The following is an 18412-nucleotide window of genomic DNA, read 5'->3' as shown; positions in this document are numbered from 1 at the left end:
TCTTCACTGGAGAACTAAAGAAATTAGTTTCGAAAGTTAAGTGTCAAAGAAAATGTAATCGAATGAAATACTTGAATCTCGGTGAAATTACAAAAATTAATAGTATAATAAAGGTTTGATTATGTAATTTCTAATTGTCTGTAAATAAAATTTAATCGCAGTAGGAATTTTTAAGAGAATCTGTCTGGCAGTCAACGTGTTAACGCGCTGTTGACGCTTCAACGGACAGATCGTTGGTTAATAAATTATTGACAGGGCGATATGTTTGTTAGAATCTTGTGCGATGGACTCTTGCGTTAGATTGAACAGGCTTGTTAATTTTCAGAGATCGGATGCTTGATTACTTAGATTGTTCGAGCTGATAAATATTTTCAAAGACCAAATTTGGTACGAAAATGGTGCAAGCGTGTGGTGATAAAATTCTCTCGACCTTGAATATTGGTTTTCTTCGGTGCAAATATATTTAAGAAAAAATTATGCCGAGATTGAGATCAAAGAGGCAAAAATCGAGTTGCAAATATGGAAAGTTACTTATACGACGACGTATAATTAAGTGGATCCTTTGAATGAATTTATTTTATAAATTATCTCCGGATCTTTAGGCAAAATAAAATCTTTGCAAACGTACCTACAAAAATTGAAGCTAAATCAAAATTATGTTATTCTGAAAATATTATAATATTAACGTTACTTTCAATCATTTGTCATATTATTGCATCCTGTATGCATTTTGTAGTTTCTTGTACATTCAAATTTCCTGTAGATGCATAAAAATCCGCAGTCTAGCGATATCATTCAAGCGTCAGCCATATAAAGGCACACTTTGTTATCAAAGAACAAAATTCGAAATCCTTTCTGAAAAACTCTTTGAATCATTTGTACAGAAGAAGGCCCACAGACAAGGTCAAACAGACGTCGGGACAGATACGTCGACTCATTTCCCATGTAGATCGACTGCAAAGCTGGTAAAAATTAGCGGGTGTTTAGTCTTTTACCTGTTTGTTACAAGTGTCCTCTACACGGTTATTTAGCAACGTGCAGCCACGGAAAGAAACAAAGGTAGCCTTGTAATTTAAAAATCTCTACGCGTTACGATCACTCAACTTTCCCCAAAAAGTTAAGTTACAAGAAGAATCGCACGAATAATCGTCGATTGCCTATCGTCTTTATGAAACATCGTCTGTGCAGCGTCAACGTGCACTGTGCTCGTAGAATTCGTTTGCGGGCTCTCTTGATCGCGACGAGAGGAACAATTCCGAGTATTCAGACAGCGAAGACGAACAGAAAATCCTGAGCGTTCAGGCCGGAAGCCACGGTGGATACACTGGTCATGCGCTGCGGTGTGTAGCGTGGAAGACGAGCGTAGATACCGGCGGATAGAAGAGCAGAAAGTGGAGAGACAGCGACAGAGAGAAAAGGTGGCGAGACAATGGGACAGAGGCGACGCACAAAGTACAAAACAGAGAGAATGGTGAACAGTGTACATGGAAAAACGATCAGAAAACGGCGACCAGACAACGTTGACTCTGTACTCACGGCTGAAGCACCCTTGTCGCGGGTGGCGCAATTCGCAAGGCACGATGCTGCCGCCGAATGACGCACCTTGTACGTCACGCCGACGCCGGCGTCGCTCTCCGCGTCTGAGTCGCCCTGTCAAAACGACAAGCAATTCTACGCTTACTAAGGACAGCCCGCCGTTGTCGCGATTTCGCATTGCACTGCTCGTGGTTCGAATCGTTAAACGTGACCTATCGTTTCATCTACGTTCGTCAAACTTTCTCTGTGGTTGCAGGAAGAAGCGTACAGGATACGTAAGACCAGGAAACAAACGCTCCGTGGGCCAAAAGTCCGCTCGTAGCAGAATCAAACATATTTTTTTAATAAACACGTTACCCTGTTGCAATAAAATGTTGATATTTATATATGCACTTATTAAACTTGGATATATAGTTGTAAGTTTCTAGGAATGTATCAGTCGATCATAAAATAAAATAGAATCATTGAATGAAACACAGTCATATTGTAATTCCGGTCGTGTACGTGGTTATTGAGTTATTGAACGAATAATATTTGTGATTCAGTGACTTGAGACTATGTCGTAATTTAATACATACTTATTCGATATTGGCCATCATCAAACTACTATACAATCAGTCTCATAAAGTATTCATACCCTTTATGACTATCGAAGAAATTTGTTTAAATCAAATGTTAGGTTCCACATCGATGCTTCGTTATAAGTATGTACATGAATAAACTTAATGTATATATTTATAATGAAAAATTTATTTGGAAACATCACATCTATCATTTAATTCAGACAAACTTCTTCAATGTACACGGAAGGTACGAATACCTCTGCTTTTGGAAAAATACGAACTTAGGAATCGCTTGTTTCGTGGTCATGATTCTTCTTACTGACCATCCTGTACCTATAATCTTCAAAACGATAGCTAGCGTTTTCTTATTAAGAATATATCATAAAATATTCAGTACAGGATTTCTTTCTCACTTTCGAATGCTCACTGTAGCTTCCACACACTTAATTGCCTCGTATCGGTACTTATGTCATTCACAAACTTAAGATCCGATATAGCGAATTGCGAATCTTGCAAACTGTCGCAGATCGCAGTGACCAGTCGAAATAAATCGTTATCGACCGTTATGTTTCTAAACCGTTATCGACCAAACTTCGAAGTCTTTTTCTTTCTTTTTTTTTAAATTTAACGTTTTCCACTTTGCAACCGTAGCGAACCACTTTGCACGAGAACTGTGCGCTGCCAAAAGTAGCCAATATTTAATCTCCGATCGATCGATGTTAATGGCAACGCTTCGTCGACGGATGAAGCATTCTGATTGACACTAACGGAATGTCTAACACGATGCAGGTACGAGACGAGTATGTTCAGGGATCGGAGGACGTGCTGCGAGCATCGTTTCGACAAGATGCGAGAGTCCGACGCTTTTAATTCTCATCGACGGGGACGGGACGTGGAGGGCGTGAGGGGGGGTGTGGTAGGGTACATCTGTTAAACGTTGCATCGGAAATAACGTCGAGGAAAGTACAGGACACAAGATTGAGCGGGAGTACAACCATGCGCTACTCACAGCCGCCATTGAAAGTTGTTTCCTGCCTTTCATATCATAGTACACGAGCCAATCGCTTAGTTATCCTCCGACTTTCGGACGAAACGATCGTCTACTCACGTGAGACGTGTCCGATACGGTGGTGTCCTGCGTCCTGTAAATGCCAATCGGGATCTCGCACGTCGTCGAGCAGAGTTTCTGATACAGCCTGCCGTAGGTTCTGATCCACATGTCGTCCTTCGTTATTTTCATCTGTAATAGAAAGGCAATTAGTACCAGTTGGAGAGATACTTCCTTAATTTGATATATTCGATGGAGTCCGAATGTTTACAAACATATCTTGGGGATTCATTTTGTGACCAAGACATTAGATTTTAGTTACCACTAGATACAATGATTCTTGAAATACAAGAATGGAGGAAAGGAAACGGTTAGATTTATTTCATAGACGATATTTAGTAGATTGTCGACTAGAATTGATTTCTGAATGCAAGATTTTCTAGTTTGTTAACGAGATTTGATATTGAATACATATTGAGAACTAAGACATTAGATTTTAGTTACAACTAGTACAATGATTTTTAAAATACAAGAATGGAGGAAAGGAAACGGTTAGATTTATTTCACAGAGAATATTTAGTAGATTGTCGACTAGAATTGATTTCTGAATGCAAGATTTTCTAGTTTGTTAATGAAATTTGATATTGAATACATATTGAGAACCAAGACATTAGATTTTAGTTACCACTAGTACAATGATTTTTAAAATACAAGAATGAAGGAAAGGAAACGGTTAGATTTATTTCATAGACGATATTTAGTAGATTGTCGACTAGAATTGATTTCTGAATGCTGAGAATGTTGATTCTTTACCGATGTTAGAAAGCCAGATCCTGGAGCTTGGTCGACACCCAGCAGCAACCTCACGAATGTTATCATGTAGTCCTTCACAAATGCTTGGTACAGGAGAGTGTCCAGCATGGAGGCACTGAAGACACTGCCAGCAGCGAAAGGCAATCGGAACATGTACGATATATGGGAGCCTCTTTCCTTTTCTCTCTGTTACAGTAATTACAAAATTCAATTACATTCTGAACCTGGCAAATTTGTCCTATTGTCTTAACTATTACCCCACTGAACTTGAGTATTATTATAAAATGTCTTATACTACTTAGTTAAGTATTTCTAAAAAATGGTGTAGCTACCAATCAGCGATTTGTAAAATACTGCATTATTAGTCAGTTATTCGAACGATTGTCTACCTTTTCCATTTTGCTGAGGTGAAGGGCATACTTGTCGTGGGCCCTAAACTGCATGAAACGCATGTTGCTCGACTGCGACAGTTCCGTTATGCTCTTTATACTTGGAAAAAATCTGTGAAAATACAAACTGTACATTATTCCGTCATCAATTCTATATCACTTTCGATTATTCATGAAGTTTAGGATATAAAATTATGAGTAATAATGATAGTACTTTGTCAGCGCCTGATATAGGCGATACAAATAATAAACCACAATTATTAAACCACACAGATATCGACTGGATCTAATACTAGTTCATTACAGGCATTATGGGAAAACATAAATTACTAATCGAATTAATTGTAGAAAAGATTTGTATGCTTACTTGAACATGGTTTGCACCGCGACGATAGTGTTACAGTCAGCCAAGGTATCTTCCTCCGCGGAATTGCTGAGTTCCTTGTTTACGACGACGACATTTTCCGCCAGGGTGATACCAGCGCGAAGGAGGTCGTCCAAACAGTCGATGGATCCCCGCATCCAGTACACCAGAGGAAAGTAAGACACCGCGTCAAGGAACGCAATTTCCGGTTTTCGTTCCAGCAGAAGAATGATCGGATTCAGCGAGGTTTTCGACCTGGTGGGAATTTTTAATAAAGATTAAAATGTTTCCGCCTCGTGTCCGTACGTGATGAACTTATTAACTTCCAACTCAAATTAGAATTTTTTAGAATTCAATAATTTTGATAGATAATCGTTGCAATTTTCAATTTTTGTAAAATATTATTCTATCTTAGTGTGTTTTTTATTTGGATAAAATATTCATCGTACTCAAAGTTACAAGGATGACTCAAATCTAGAAAACGTTTTGTATAATAAATAGCACTTTTATTGATTGTTGAGACTGATAAACGTTGACCTATATTTCTTAAAAATACCTTACTTTTTCATATAACTATCAAATATTTAGCAGAAATTTTGCTTACGAACTATGAAATGAAATATCATTCAAGTTACGTTGAGATATCCCAGTAAAGTGGAACACATTATCTTAGAAAATTAATGGAGAGTTGTCTGAAAATTGTACCTGAAATGCGCCCTTAAGGGAATTATGAAGTTGTAGATCCCGTTGCTTGCGTAATCAGCAGCTAGAATTATAGTCTTGTTTTGCCAATTGTACTCTTTCGCGTTTCTGTAAGAACAGTGCTGACAAACCTGGTAAAGCAGTCGAGAATATTATTTTCACCTCTATTTACAACTTAATGTTCACCATTTCTATATCACTTAACTTATTAATTTTCGCTGTTCAATCATTTTTTCAATACTTTTAATTTTAAGACGTTTCGCTCCAAAAGAGCCAGTGAATATGACCGTAATGTTTAATAAATAAACTCTTGATCTTACAGATAAAGAAATTACTAATTTATTTATAGAACTATCTTTCAACGATTAAACATAAAATCAGTTTCACGATGTCTAGTCTTGAGATATTATTTTTTATTTTTCAGCTCTTCAACTTAATGTCACTATCGTATTTATATTTAATACCGATATTTAGTATTTTCGCTACGAAAGTGGCAAAGTCTTCGCAAATGAAAATACAATGAAAAAAATAGTATACATGCCTGTGCCAATTGAAGGCAACAAAGAGGTTTCTTTTCTTTTAGTAGATAACATAACGTTGGCGAGACGCCAATGAAGGGTGAAACGGGTGGAAATCCCTTGACGATCCTGTAACAATGTCGATGCATAATTAAACTGTTGTAATTTCCCAAAATAATGTTGACGCTGTAAAGATACTTCATCGAAGAGTTCGATTCTTCTTACAGTTTCTTACATATACTAAAACAGAGAATGATATTCACCAAAAGGTCAATAAATTATCCATTCTGTTTTATCATTTGACGTATTCTTTTTTTCATTATACTTACTGAATCGAAATTATTCAGATTTTGATAGAATTGATAGAATTTATTTAGCAAGACTATTAAATGTCTTCTTGATGTTTATTTATACAGGGTGTCCCAAAAATGTTGGAGGTCCTTGAAAGGGGTGGTTCGGGGTGTGATTTGAAACAACTTTTTCGTTAGCGAAAATGTCCGAGGATTCGTTATAAAGATATTAACAGAAAACCTCGAAAAATCAGAGCGCGGCCGCCGAACGCGTAGCTTATTCTACTGCGGCTGTCTAGCGCGTGGCCTACGCTACTGCGGCCGCTCCACCGGGATACTCGCGCTCTGATTGGTAGATGTTCTGTGGTAACCCTTTGCACTCGAGAGGTGACTCTCAATCACCCTTAGGTTTCACGCAGTAAATCTACGATACCTAATGTTTCTTTAGGTTTAATTTCTTTGGAGCTCCAAGTGTCGATAAAATGATTGTCGGCGAGGTAAAGGTGACCTTCTTCTCAAATCTAGATAGCTTAGAATTCATGGCAATAGAATTCTAAGAATTATCTCGAATTGCTGGCTACAAAGGGTCAATATCTCCTGAACGAAGTCTCGGACAACATTTTTGCTAAGGAAAAAGTTGTTTCAAATCACACCTCGAACCACCTCTTTCAAGGACCTCCATCATTTTCGGGACATGTATCCTATGTGTTTCATCCCAGGTATTGAAAACCAGTAACACGGAAACTAATCGATTACACGAGTATTCCTCAGCTATTGGAATCGTGAAATTGTCACGTATCGATTGTATTATTTAATGTAGCATATAATGTACAGCTCTATATATGTACAATAATATAGTACACGTATTGTGCTGTACACACTCAGAAAGTGTCAAGCATGTGCAAATGTGCGAAATGACGAAAATGGAGGAAGCGAAACATTCGAAGAATGAATGCTTAGGAAGTTAAAAGTAAGTATGTTCTCGTTAAACATGCTTTTAAATAAAATTATTCAAAACATTTCCATGGCAGTTTATATTGTAGAAATTATTATGGATACATTTATAAACTAAAACGTTAGAATAAAAGTGCTAGTAATTACGATCGAATCGAATCGAAACGTGAGTGCGTTTAATCGAGTGCCAATCAAGAGAGATCGAGTATTTTAGAAAGTACAGACAAAATATAAAAAGAAGATAATTCTGACATCTATACACATGCATACGGAAAATACTAGACTTTCCAACAATTTGCTTCGATTTTGCTGTTTCATGAAATGAAGTTGTTTCAAACAGTTTTCATTTATTTAAATATTACAAATAGAGAAGTGAGGAATATTTGGAGAGTCTGTGGCAAACAAAAATGAACATTTAACAAATAAAGAGTATCTTAATAGTTGAAAAGTGTTTCCTTATAGATTTAGTACGTACACATGAACGAAAACTATTTGGAATCGAAGACAAACAGCAGGGTTGGAGCTATTCAATTTACATGCGACTTTGTGCGTTCAGAAAAATACAGTTGCACGTATATAGTCATGTTATGCGTGAAACATCAAAATAAACACGGATTGTTGCTTGGTAAATGGACGACAATGATAACGCTATACTACAAAAGTGTTAAACAAAAATAATGATTTATATTCACGATGATGATAGCGAATAACATTTAAAGATGTGCCAATCGTAAGTTTGTTTTCTGTTTGTGAGGAGAATAATAAAATAATTCTCCATGTTGAAAATAAGCAATCCCATTGGTTTTATTTTCAATATACTTTGAATATTTTCTATACATTTGAAACTATCAGCGAACATATCCATAAAAACGATCAGAATTTGAATGGGGAAACGATATATTTCACTAAAAACAGAAATTGAATTGCTCGATCGAATAATAATCGCTAGTTTCATCTATTACATTTATAGTCCTCGTTGACAATTTTTTCGTTAAAAACGAGAACCAACAGGATTGCTTGTTTACGGCTTGAAAAATTATTTTATTTTCAAGAGAATGAATTTGTATCGGATACAGGATGAATTCCGATGATTTATCGTGGCTATCTCGTCAGTGTTTGCTGTATTACAAGATAATGGTTCAAACTCGGTGTAGCTGACTTTGATGAATGCGTTACTGAAAGAAGAAAAATGTTCCACGGTATACTTTTCAGTGTACAAAAATCGGTAATATTATGCATTGACTGAAAATTGGTGCAATCACTCAAAAACCTTTACTTTATTAGCGTATAAATCCGTCGAGGTCGATTTATCAATTCGCCAGGGCGGAAAGTTCACCGCAGCCGGATCGAATACATTTTCATAACTTCGTTCGCCTCACATCCAGCGTGTTCGTGTCGACGTATGCGACTTCAATTTCGTAGTTCGCGTCCGTTGCGAGCGATTCAGCGAGCAGAATTAAACAGTGAACTTTAGCGCGCGAAGAGGTCGATTAAATTCTGCTTCGAACGTTTCGCCGATTCCGAAGCTACGAGATATGCCCGACATACCGCGTCTCGTAAACTTCCTGTCCCGTTTCTTAACGTATTTCGGAAATCCACGGTACATACAACTTCCGTACAACAGCTTCAGTTCAACTGTCTGAATTACAGAAAACGTTTCGCTAATCAACTTTCGCAGAACGTGAATCACTCCTGTTTCAGATAGGTAGATCGAATCCAGGGTATTTTAGCTACTCAATAGATACACCAGTTCGTTTCCGAATAGAAAGTAATCAATTAGGGACATTCAGAACTTGAAACACTCGAATAATGAATAAAAAAGAAGCATATTTCTATTGCTGGAATGAGATCATATTTTATCATTGAAAAATTGATTTGGAAAGGACTAACGTTTAATCTAGAAAACTTTCTTCAATATATACATAGAGAGTACGAATATTAATGGAACTGACTGTAGAGTAACATTTATTTGTTGTTATTCAGATAGCTCTTGAAAACTAAATAATATTTTCTTGAATTTTTTTATTATACATGGGTATAGAGTAATAACGAAAAATTAAAATTAAAGAGACAGATATGGTAATTGCTCTAACGACATAGGAAAATATAAAATCATGAGTAAAGTCAGACACGTCAGATACGTCATTGTTTTAAATTTCAGAATATCAAATCTCTCGAACAAGCAAATCCTGAACGTTCCCACGCAAGAAGCAAGATTTGCGAGAGTAATTTATATGGAAGCATAAAAACGTAAACTCACCCCTTGAAACTGCTGGGCAAAGGTCGTGCGTCAAGACCGCAGTGCATAAAGACGATGCAGGAAGGAAGACATCGAAAACATCCACGAGGACATATAGGGTGTCAGGCAGGACAGCATCGAGCAGCGATTCAATACCATCGACGCCGATTAGTGGTACCAGGCATCGAGAGACATTCAGACAGGACAGATCGGCCATCAACGTAAACTTGCGTTTAATTGTATTTCGGGTGGTGAATGACGGACGAGTGTGACATCGACCTTTCGCTCAAAAATTTTTACCTTTTTCGTCCTGTCTGTCTCTTGTCACCGTGACATTCGAACTTTTCAACCACTCGACGTTACTCGTATCGCGCCTCGAAATTGGAATTGTCCAGATAGTTTCAGTCCAGAGAAAACAATTCTCTGCTCAAATTTTGTGTTTCGCGTCGAAAAAAAAGAAACGGTTGAGCTTACCTTTAGCGACATCCGAAGTCATTCACGAATTATGGTCAGTGGAATGTATAATACTTAATGGACTAAATGAACAGATTAATTATTGAGAAGGGCAGAGAAGCTGGACAAAGTTTCAATACATTTAACGCTTGGTATGGTCACGAACTTTGATTACTTTTATTTTGAATAACTAAGCGATCCCTATAAGTGTTACCTTATTTTTAGAATTGTTTAAAAAGTATTGGCAAACTAAAAGGGGACTGCAAATAAAACTTCTGAAACGTTACAGAATAGAATGATATTTAACAATATTGGGAGGAATTTTAGGGAATGTTAAGCACTAAATAAAATATTGCAATGAAAATTAAAAATCTTATTTTAAGAGAAGGAAATATTTGTACTCTTATTAAAATTAAAATAAATAATAAGAGTAACGAAGGCACGAGTCTCGTATTCGTAGGACAATTGAGTCACGTCGAGTAGACAATCATAGGAAGTAACATCTAAGAAAAGAGTGCAGAAACAGGACGAGCATGGTGCACAATTCCCTGCAGCATAGCTGTCGAACTTCGTCTTATGCGACATAGCTACTGATAAGATCGCACAGATTTCAGAGTAATATTTCATAGAAATGGAATTCTTGTGTCGAATACACGATCAGTCGTACGATCTTACAGTGCGTTTTTGAAAGGTTTGCAAGAAAATACTGGTGATCTTCGAACTTCGAGAATCTAATATGTACCTAATAACTACATTCAACATTGTTTCTCGTTAATCTTAATAATTTAATATGTACAGTCGTATATATTTAACATAAAAATACTTGAACGCACATTCCTCTGATGCCACTCTTTCCCTTTGCTAAATACGTGACATTTTTATAATATTCACTTAATTAATAAAACAGAAAACAATATTGAATGTTTCGAAGATCCAATATATTCTTCCTAAAACTAATATCGATAGTTATCATATATATATATATATCCAGAATAAGAATGAGTGATAAAGGAGATACATTCATCAGGTATAATATATAGAGATATACGAATAAATAAAATACACAAAGACGTCCGATGCACAAGAGACCGTGCCATGCAAGTGCACGAGACAGTGCAAGATCGTTTCACTCTTAAGGATTCCACGATCGTGCTCGAATACATATATATAAAAAAAGATTGGTCAAAGATAGGAAACGAGGTTTCTCATCTATCTAATAAGTACGTCTATGAACGTATATTCGTCTAAGGTTGACGATCCGTTGCTTCGTGTTCACGATGATACAACACACACATGACCGTCTACCTTGAATCCTTGCGACCTTGGATTTAACATGTGGTATGAAAGGTGACGATGAAAATCGATTCAAAGAATACTCACGCGATCTTTTCGCTAGGCGATCTCCATGGGACGTCGTCGTCCATTTCATCCTCGGACTCGTCACCTTCGTGGTCCAAGGACTCTTGACCAGGAAGATGCAAGGTCGAGCTTGTCAGCATGTCTGGCACAGGCAGGATGCTTGGTCTTCTGCTCCCTGAAGCGGGTTAATCGAAAAGCTTTGTGCAAATTTCTTCCTTGTTATTCAGATAGCTCTTGAAAATACCGTTTTAAACAAGCAATAGTATTTTAAAGTAAATTAGTTTAATTTATATTGTGCGTGTGACTGGAAAAACGATCTTCTTCCTATGGTTAGTTTGTTTTAGGATTTTTAAAACTTTAAAACTAGTTCTTGTATTACTGTATTAGCAATAGTATTTTAAAGTAAATTAGTTTAATTTATATTGTGCATGTGACTGGAAAAACGATCTTCTTCCTATGGTTAGTTTGTTTTAGGATTTTTAAAACTTTAAAACTAGTTCTTGTGTTACTAATAGTAAGTTGATCCGAAATCTCGACATCGAAATTTTGTTAACGACGTAGCTATTAGATATTATTTAATTAGATCGCTTCTTCGTTAGCTTCGGTTCAAAAATTCTTTTAAACGCAGCGACGTCTAACGTTCGAGATCGCCTCTAATTTCGATCAAATTACATTACTTTGATGACGATCTCCGTCTCTACTAAGTTTCATTCGGAAACTCGAGTTACAGTTCCCGTACTTTCCTTATGAGCACAAGCTTGGCCTTTGTGAGCCTTTGACGATAATCAGCGTGAAATGACATCGCTGAAAATACTTGTATAAAATGGGCAGCTTTGATATCAACAGATTAGTGAAACATTATTCTTTTGAAAAATATAGCTGTCACGCGTCATTAGTCAGCCACATCGGTACTTTATGCTTCAGAAATTAAACATGGTAAATATTAATTTTCCTTCTTCAGCATAAAATGGCTGTCGTGTTCATAATGATTAATTTGTACTGCTCATTAATTATCATAGTCACGTATGCGGCTGAATGACAATAAATGAGCATTCTTTTGCGCCGATTCACTGCATGAAAAATGTCATGGATCGATGACGAATTGAGTTACCTCTTCTTTGAGTAAGAATCTCCGGACTGAGTAGATTAGGATTTGGATCCATGGATCGTGGAACGTCTAAATGATTCCCTGTGATTGGCGTCTGTGGCGTGGATCCTCCATCTTTCAGGCATTGCCGTGAATCTCCGAATCCGCCGGGATCGAGGTACGTTGCTGCGAAATTTAACATCAGTTGCGGATAACTACCTACATAGGTATTATCCAAGTATCAAAACACCAGATTTATAATTCAATATTTAAAATATAATTTATTATCAATGATGTAATATTAAAAATATAATTTATCGTGAAATGCGAATAAAGTTGAATGTCAACTGTTTTCGTACTTTTCTGGTTGTAGTATAATTATGAAATGATTCCAACAAATATATTTTTTCATGTAATGAAAAATACACGTTATAAATTATATTTTCAATACTTAATCCTAGCGATGTAGAAATTACGTTTAAAATGAATTCCAATAAAATATAATAAATATGAAAAGTAAAAAACTTTTTTTCAAACTTACGCCTTATATTGCGATTTTAATTATTTCGTTAAAAATTTTGTGCAGTATAATAACTCAATCGATGTGACATAAAAGAAATAATGATACTATAAAAGAAATTTAAAAATTGCAATATCAGCGAAGATTGCTATATTATGAAATATATAGAATGATTATTTTACGAGCTACATTTAATAATAATGAGATGTTTCAAGCCTCAAGCTTTGTTTCGTGTATATACATATGTATTTATGTTGCGAGTAACTGCAAGCTGAGGTGCTTCCTTTTATACTTTTCGAAGCTTCCCCTGCGTTGCTCTAACCCATTCATTAATAGTCAGAGTAAATTGCTTTTCTGCTATAAAATATATAAGAAATTCCTGGTCGATATTAGCTCTGATTAAGCTACATTCCCACCTGAATTTTAGTTCACTTAATTTCACTTAATTTTAAATTAGGACATTATATAACAATTTTACATTTTTTCAATTATGATATCCATCGCAACTTGCAACGAAACAAATGGATTACGCAAAATTCGGTGAAGTGTTTTCAATTACAAGATCAGTTTAGATCATTCGACATGCACTTTTTGTATTTGTCAACTACAACGAGCAATTACATTAACTAACGTGCAAGACGACGTTCCGTACATTAGAACCAGAAGCAATGCTAAAGCATGCCAACCAACCGCATCTCAACATAAACTACAAACTCGATAGTAATTAAAACTACTTATGTACACATGTACGTTTCTATTCAATGTAAATAAATCAGAAATAAGTTACATGATGTTGTGAGACTATAAATGGTATAGATTAAATATATTGTTCAAACAGTATTCGATTTTGAAGTGATACTGTCACATATCGTTCTATAAAATTTGTGTTTATTTTCTGTCACATTATACATTGTAACGATATCCACAATTTTTGCACATCAAAAACAACATTGAGAAATCACTGTATTCCAACAACGTTAAAAGCTTCCCAAATCATTCAGCCTTCGCCCACAGTAAGCAAAGAAGCATTTTCCGCCGAAAAAAAAAAAACGCACGCTCGAAAATATACCCGACTGAATTACCATCATCATCGCACGCAAATCAGCCTCGTCGAGATCCCCATACTTCACGAATCGACGCGAATAAAAAAGAAGAGCAAATCGTATCCACCGCCAGAGATGGGCAACGTTTTATTCCAATAACAGGTAACGAATAACGTACAAATATTTTCTACGTGATATACTCTGTCAATATTTGAACAAAAATCTCATTTTTCACACAAAAAAAAAGTGTTGCAAGTCTGTTGCAAGAGATGTTAACAATTTATCGCATCACAGCGTTTCTATTTTGATCTTCCATTGAGCCAATTGTTTCCGAAACAAAAATTGTCGAATACATACACGATTATCATACTGTAGGAGTCTAAAAGAAAAATAAGCCACGGGGATTCGAATTCACGATCAATCCCGTACCCTACGTCTCGTATTTTCGATTCACTTCTTATTATTGGGTATGGGGGGCGCGATACTAAAATTCCAAGATGGTTTCTCCCTTTACCGAAATTTATATCAAACACGCATTCCGTATAAAGATCTATGCCTAGATCTACACCGTAAAAAGTGTCAACGTTATTTCTCAAACAATCCATTGAAATTACGCTGTAAACAAGTAACGGATAAAAGATGAATTATCGTCATTCGATACTTTTATCCGGACGATTAATTTCCCCATCTCTGGCAGTCACATAAGTATCGAAGAATGTACACAGAGACGAGTAAGATTGGTGAGAGAATGTAAACGAAACGAAAGAAGAAAGAATAGAGAAGGCAAGCGCATGCGACACTCACGGTGGACATCGGATGCGAATATGTTGTGGTGTTCGAGTGGTGTGGGCGTGCTAGGGAGGACCTGCAAAATAACCTGTGGGGCCCTGTGAGCCTGTGTACCGTGCACGTTCTGTCCACGGGGCCCCGTACAGGTCGTCTCCTGTCTGCAGCAAGCTGTATCGTTCAGCGCATTGTTACAACTGTTGGAATAGCGACGGTGCTCGTTGGCACCGGGCTTATTTGCTGTACCGTTCCCATCACCGCCGGCGATCGTACAGCTGGTCGATATCGTGGTGGTGGTCGTCGTCACTCCAGCGCTGGTTCCAGAATTTATCGTGGAATTGTTGTTCGCCGTTGTGTTCCCCGCCGTACCGGTGTTGTCGGTTTTCGTCTCGGTAATTACCTGCATACCCTCCGCCACGGTTTGATTGTTCGCCACAACGAACGCGGAGTTCTCCTCCTTCGTGATGCTCATATAGTAGCAGGTGTCGGTTTTCTTCATTATGTGACGCGGACCTAGGCCGAAGAAATAAGACAAATTAGATTAGGAGATTGGAACGAGAGCAAGAACCACGGTGTACTTATTTCGAAGACGGTGGGGTCCGATTCCGTTGTTTAACCCCTTTATTCTGAGCACGATCGTTAAACATCGAAAATGAGACAATGCGTGATGTGCATCAATATGTGGAACTCTTGAAAGTTTATTATTTTAATTAAACATTTGCATCTGGGAGACCTCTTAAAGAAACGATTTTTGGAGGATTTGGATGAGAGAGGTTGGTCTAAGACTGTAGTATACAAGAACAAGTCACCAGACATTAGACAAAAAATTGTTTAACGTACGTAATTGTCTAACGTAGCTGTTAATAAGACTGTGTCAGCGTATGAACGCTGTCTTATTATGTTATTGCTACCTTGTCGGGGAGCTCACGTGCAGTCGTTGATCGAATTACTGAGAAGCACTAGAGAAATGCCTGGAGGTACCTTGAGACTTACTGAACAACGAAGAATACCTGACTAACACGTATAACGCTGAATATAGTGCTGTCAAGTGTGAAATGTTGACATTGCTTCCTTAGAACGGAAATGTCTCCTTTCTTCCTCGGTGTCCATGATAATTCAATGAAAAAACTGAATCTATTCCTATATTACTGCATGTAAATTGAAAATAGTGATTTCATGAAGTTTATGTAGTAGCGTCAGATTTTTTTAACACAACGTGAAACTGAGTAGAATCTTCCTTATACCAATCAACATTGAAATAAAGCATCCATATTTAAATTATTTATTAGTGACACGAACAAGCATTAAAAAGTTTGATATCGCTTGTTCTCCAATGTCATTTACTTATTAATGACCGAACATGCCATCAAAGGTGCCGACAACTGTGGTATAGCTCCCATTTTGTGCACTGAGTAGATAAAAAATTGTCTGACCCTTTAAGAATTAAAATGTAGAATGTTTTTCAGGGTGGAAAATACTGCAATGGTGAAGTGATATTAATAAAACGGTTACCCGGATTTAAGAGAATGGTGTCCTCGTAAAATTCCGGAAGTTCCGCCGGTCTGACAGCGACCAGCGCCACCCCATATTTACGGTGACTGTGGAAGGACGCGTAAGTGAAGGATTTGCCTTCGTACTCGCCGAAAAACCGAGAATCGCCGAGAATAATGTGGTAAATCTCGTTTCCAGAACATTTACCGTAGAGCCTCTGCCATTCCTCCTGCGATTGCTGACCTTCCCTAGTAAACAATAAAGAATTTATCTTTCAAAATAAACGTCGCTTGGGACTCCGTAATTTTGAATAAATTTTTGTTAGCCTGAGGTATCATCAACCCTATCAAATTATTAAGAAGACTTAACTTCTTTAGTATTTTAATAATACAGAAAGAAATAATTTATTTTAGGTTCATAGAGTAAACCTACTTCAAGAACTAGACTCTGATAGAAAACAAAAAATATTAAAACGTTTGTAAAGATCGAAAGACTGCAACAGTAATAAAATTAATTAAGAAAAGTTCGTTATGAAATTGTTTCGCTAAGTGAAAATACAAGATTCTTCCATTTATTATTTTATTTTTATTTGAATTCTCGCGAAAATTTTTCATTCGACTCACTGTCCTCTGGAAGTGTGCAGCAAAAGTGTGACTAAGGTCGATGCACCAGGACACGTGCAATTGTTCGCCAAAAGGGCGTACTTGAACTCGTCCTCGCACACCACGTGCTCCGCGAACTTCACGTGAAGCTTGTTTTCCGGACGGAAGATTTGAACGTACTGAGGGACGCTTGGTGCGAAGTCCTTCACTGCCCACGATCTGCAGCATTAATGGCGAAAATATTCGTCACAAGTAGACCGTGAATTTTATGCATACGTGGCGTACGCTAATATGGGAGCCACGTATGTAAATTAATATTTCATAAATCGGGCGTAAATGATGCGTGTTATAGTAATAAATCAACTCAAAGGAAATCCAGGCAAATAAACGTAGTTTAAACGTACGTTTAAATCATGATTATTTGGCTATATTCCCTTTGAAATAGAATATTTCATAAATTCATAATGTTAATATCTTACTTTGCATAAGTGTACGTATTCTGTGAAATCCGACGCTCACCGATCAAGTCGAAACATTTACCCGATATATACATTTAATAACATCAATGAGTATAAAGTATACCGAAATATGTTTCAAATAAAAGTTTTATCGTTTCGAGAGGCCTACAAATCAGCAGCTAAAATGTTCGAAAATTAATTTAAAAAATATAATTTTCGAGCACGTTCTTCTAACAATTTACAGGTCTCCAAAAACGGTACAACTTTTATTTAAAACATTTTTAAATTCAAGAGTTGTCCATACGACCGCGAATAAAATGGATAGCACCGATATAAGGGATGTATTTCTCTGTTGAAGTCGAAAACCATCGGCAACGAAATACGGTATAGTTTTTATGGCGCGCTAATGAACACTAATGCAAAGATTTATCAAAATCAGCGTCTGACGGTTTACAATGTTCCCTTGTCGGCGCAATACGTTTAATAGTATTTGTCGGCAGTGTTTTGGTATCCAACAAACCTAAGTATCGTGTGTTCGTCGGCAGCGGTTTTGTCGGCGTAATTCCTCGCTGCAAGAACAAAGCAGGCTTCCGCCTCGTTCATCCTGGCCCTGGTGAGATCGTTATCCTTCAGACACGATCCTTGAATGTAGATTACCCTTTGTGCCCAGATGGGCACCTGTAAAATCATTCGCATCGTGGTATCCAGTTCCATTGGCGACAACAGTACCACGTAATAGTCCTAAATGTGATTAAAATCATCCATCAAGCCTGGCGTCGAATATATTCTTAAAGGACTTAGAATTTCGTGGCAAGGCAATAGTGTTCAAGAATTGCTTTCAAATAATATAATGGTTACAGGGTAGAAATGATTGCGAAAGAAAATGTACACGTTAGGACAGCGGCGTAAGAAGGACACGAAGCGATTGCGGCTAATATCTAATTTGCGCCTCGCAATAATAACAAATAAAATAAAAAATTTTAACGTAACATGTTAAATTTGATTAAATTTAATATATTAAATACTATTAACCTCGTCAAAATGAGTTGCATATATATATATATATACAATAAATAATCTGCAATCTAAATAAGAACAAATTTTTATTCATATTCAATGACGACAAAATAAAAGAAAATGTACACATAGGTATACGATTGAAATAATATAATAAAAACATAAAAGAGTTCAATAGAT

At 36.8% G+C, this 18412-nt stretch overlaps 1 protein-coding gene across 11 annotated transcripts in view; it reads right to left on the bottom strand.

Moving 5' to 3' along the window:
• LOC128875411 (potassium channel subfamily T member 2) overlaps positions 1 to 18412 on the bottom strand; it is a 217497-nt gene that overhangs the window by 7148 nt on the left and 191937 nt on the right. For 7 of the 11 annotated variants that reach the window (XM_054120963.1, XM_054120962.1, XM_054120957.1 and 4 more), the window contains 13 exons: positions 17736 to 17956; positions 16779 to 16976; positions 16177 to 16403; positions 14683 to 15177; positions 12340 to 12501; positions 11250 to 11403; positions 5957 to 6062; positions 5419 to 5546; positions 4717 to 4968; positions 4350 to 4461; positions 3961 to 4146; positions 3208 to 3339; positions 1537 to 1650 (listed from right to left, as the gene is read on the bottom strand). In XM_054120963.1, the coding sequence (XP_053976938.1) occupies positions 1537 to 1650; positions 3208 to 3339; positions 3961 to 4146; positions 4350 to 4461; positions 4717 to 4968; positions 5419 to 5546; positions 5957 to 6062; positions 11250 to 11403; positions 12340 to 12501; positions 14683 to 15177; positions 16177 to 16403; positions 16779 to 16976; positions 17736 to 17956 (2487 nt within the window). Of the gene's footprint in view, positions 1 to 1536; positions 1651 to 3207; positions 3340 to 3960; positions 4147 to 4349; positions 4462 to 4716; positions 4969 to 5418; positions 5547 to 5956; positions 6063 to 11249; positions 11404 to 12339; positions 12535 to 14682; positions 15178 to 16176; positions 16404 to 16778; positions 16977 to 17735; positions 17957 to 18412 lie in introns of all 11 variants that reach the window. The other 4 variants (XM_054120961.1, XM_054120967.1, XM_054120965.1 and 1 more) reach the window with 3 other exon arrangements.

Source organism: Hylaeus volcanicus, chromosome 4 (assembly GCF_026283585.1).
Source record: "Hylaeus volcanicus isolate JK05 chromosome 4, UHH_iyHylVolc1.0_haploid, whole genome shotgun sequence".
NCBI classification, from domain to species: Eukaryota; Metazoa; Arthropoda; class Insecta; order Hymenoptera; family Colletidae; genus Hylaeus; species Hylaeus volcanicus.
The sequence above is the reverse complement of the archived record's forward strand: the minus strand, read 5'-3'. Positions and strand labels throughout refer to the sequence as shown.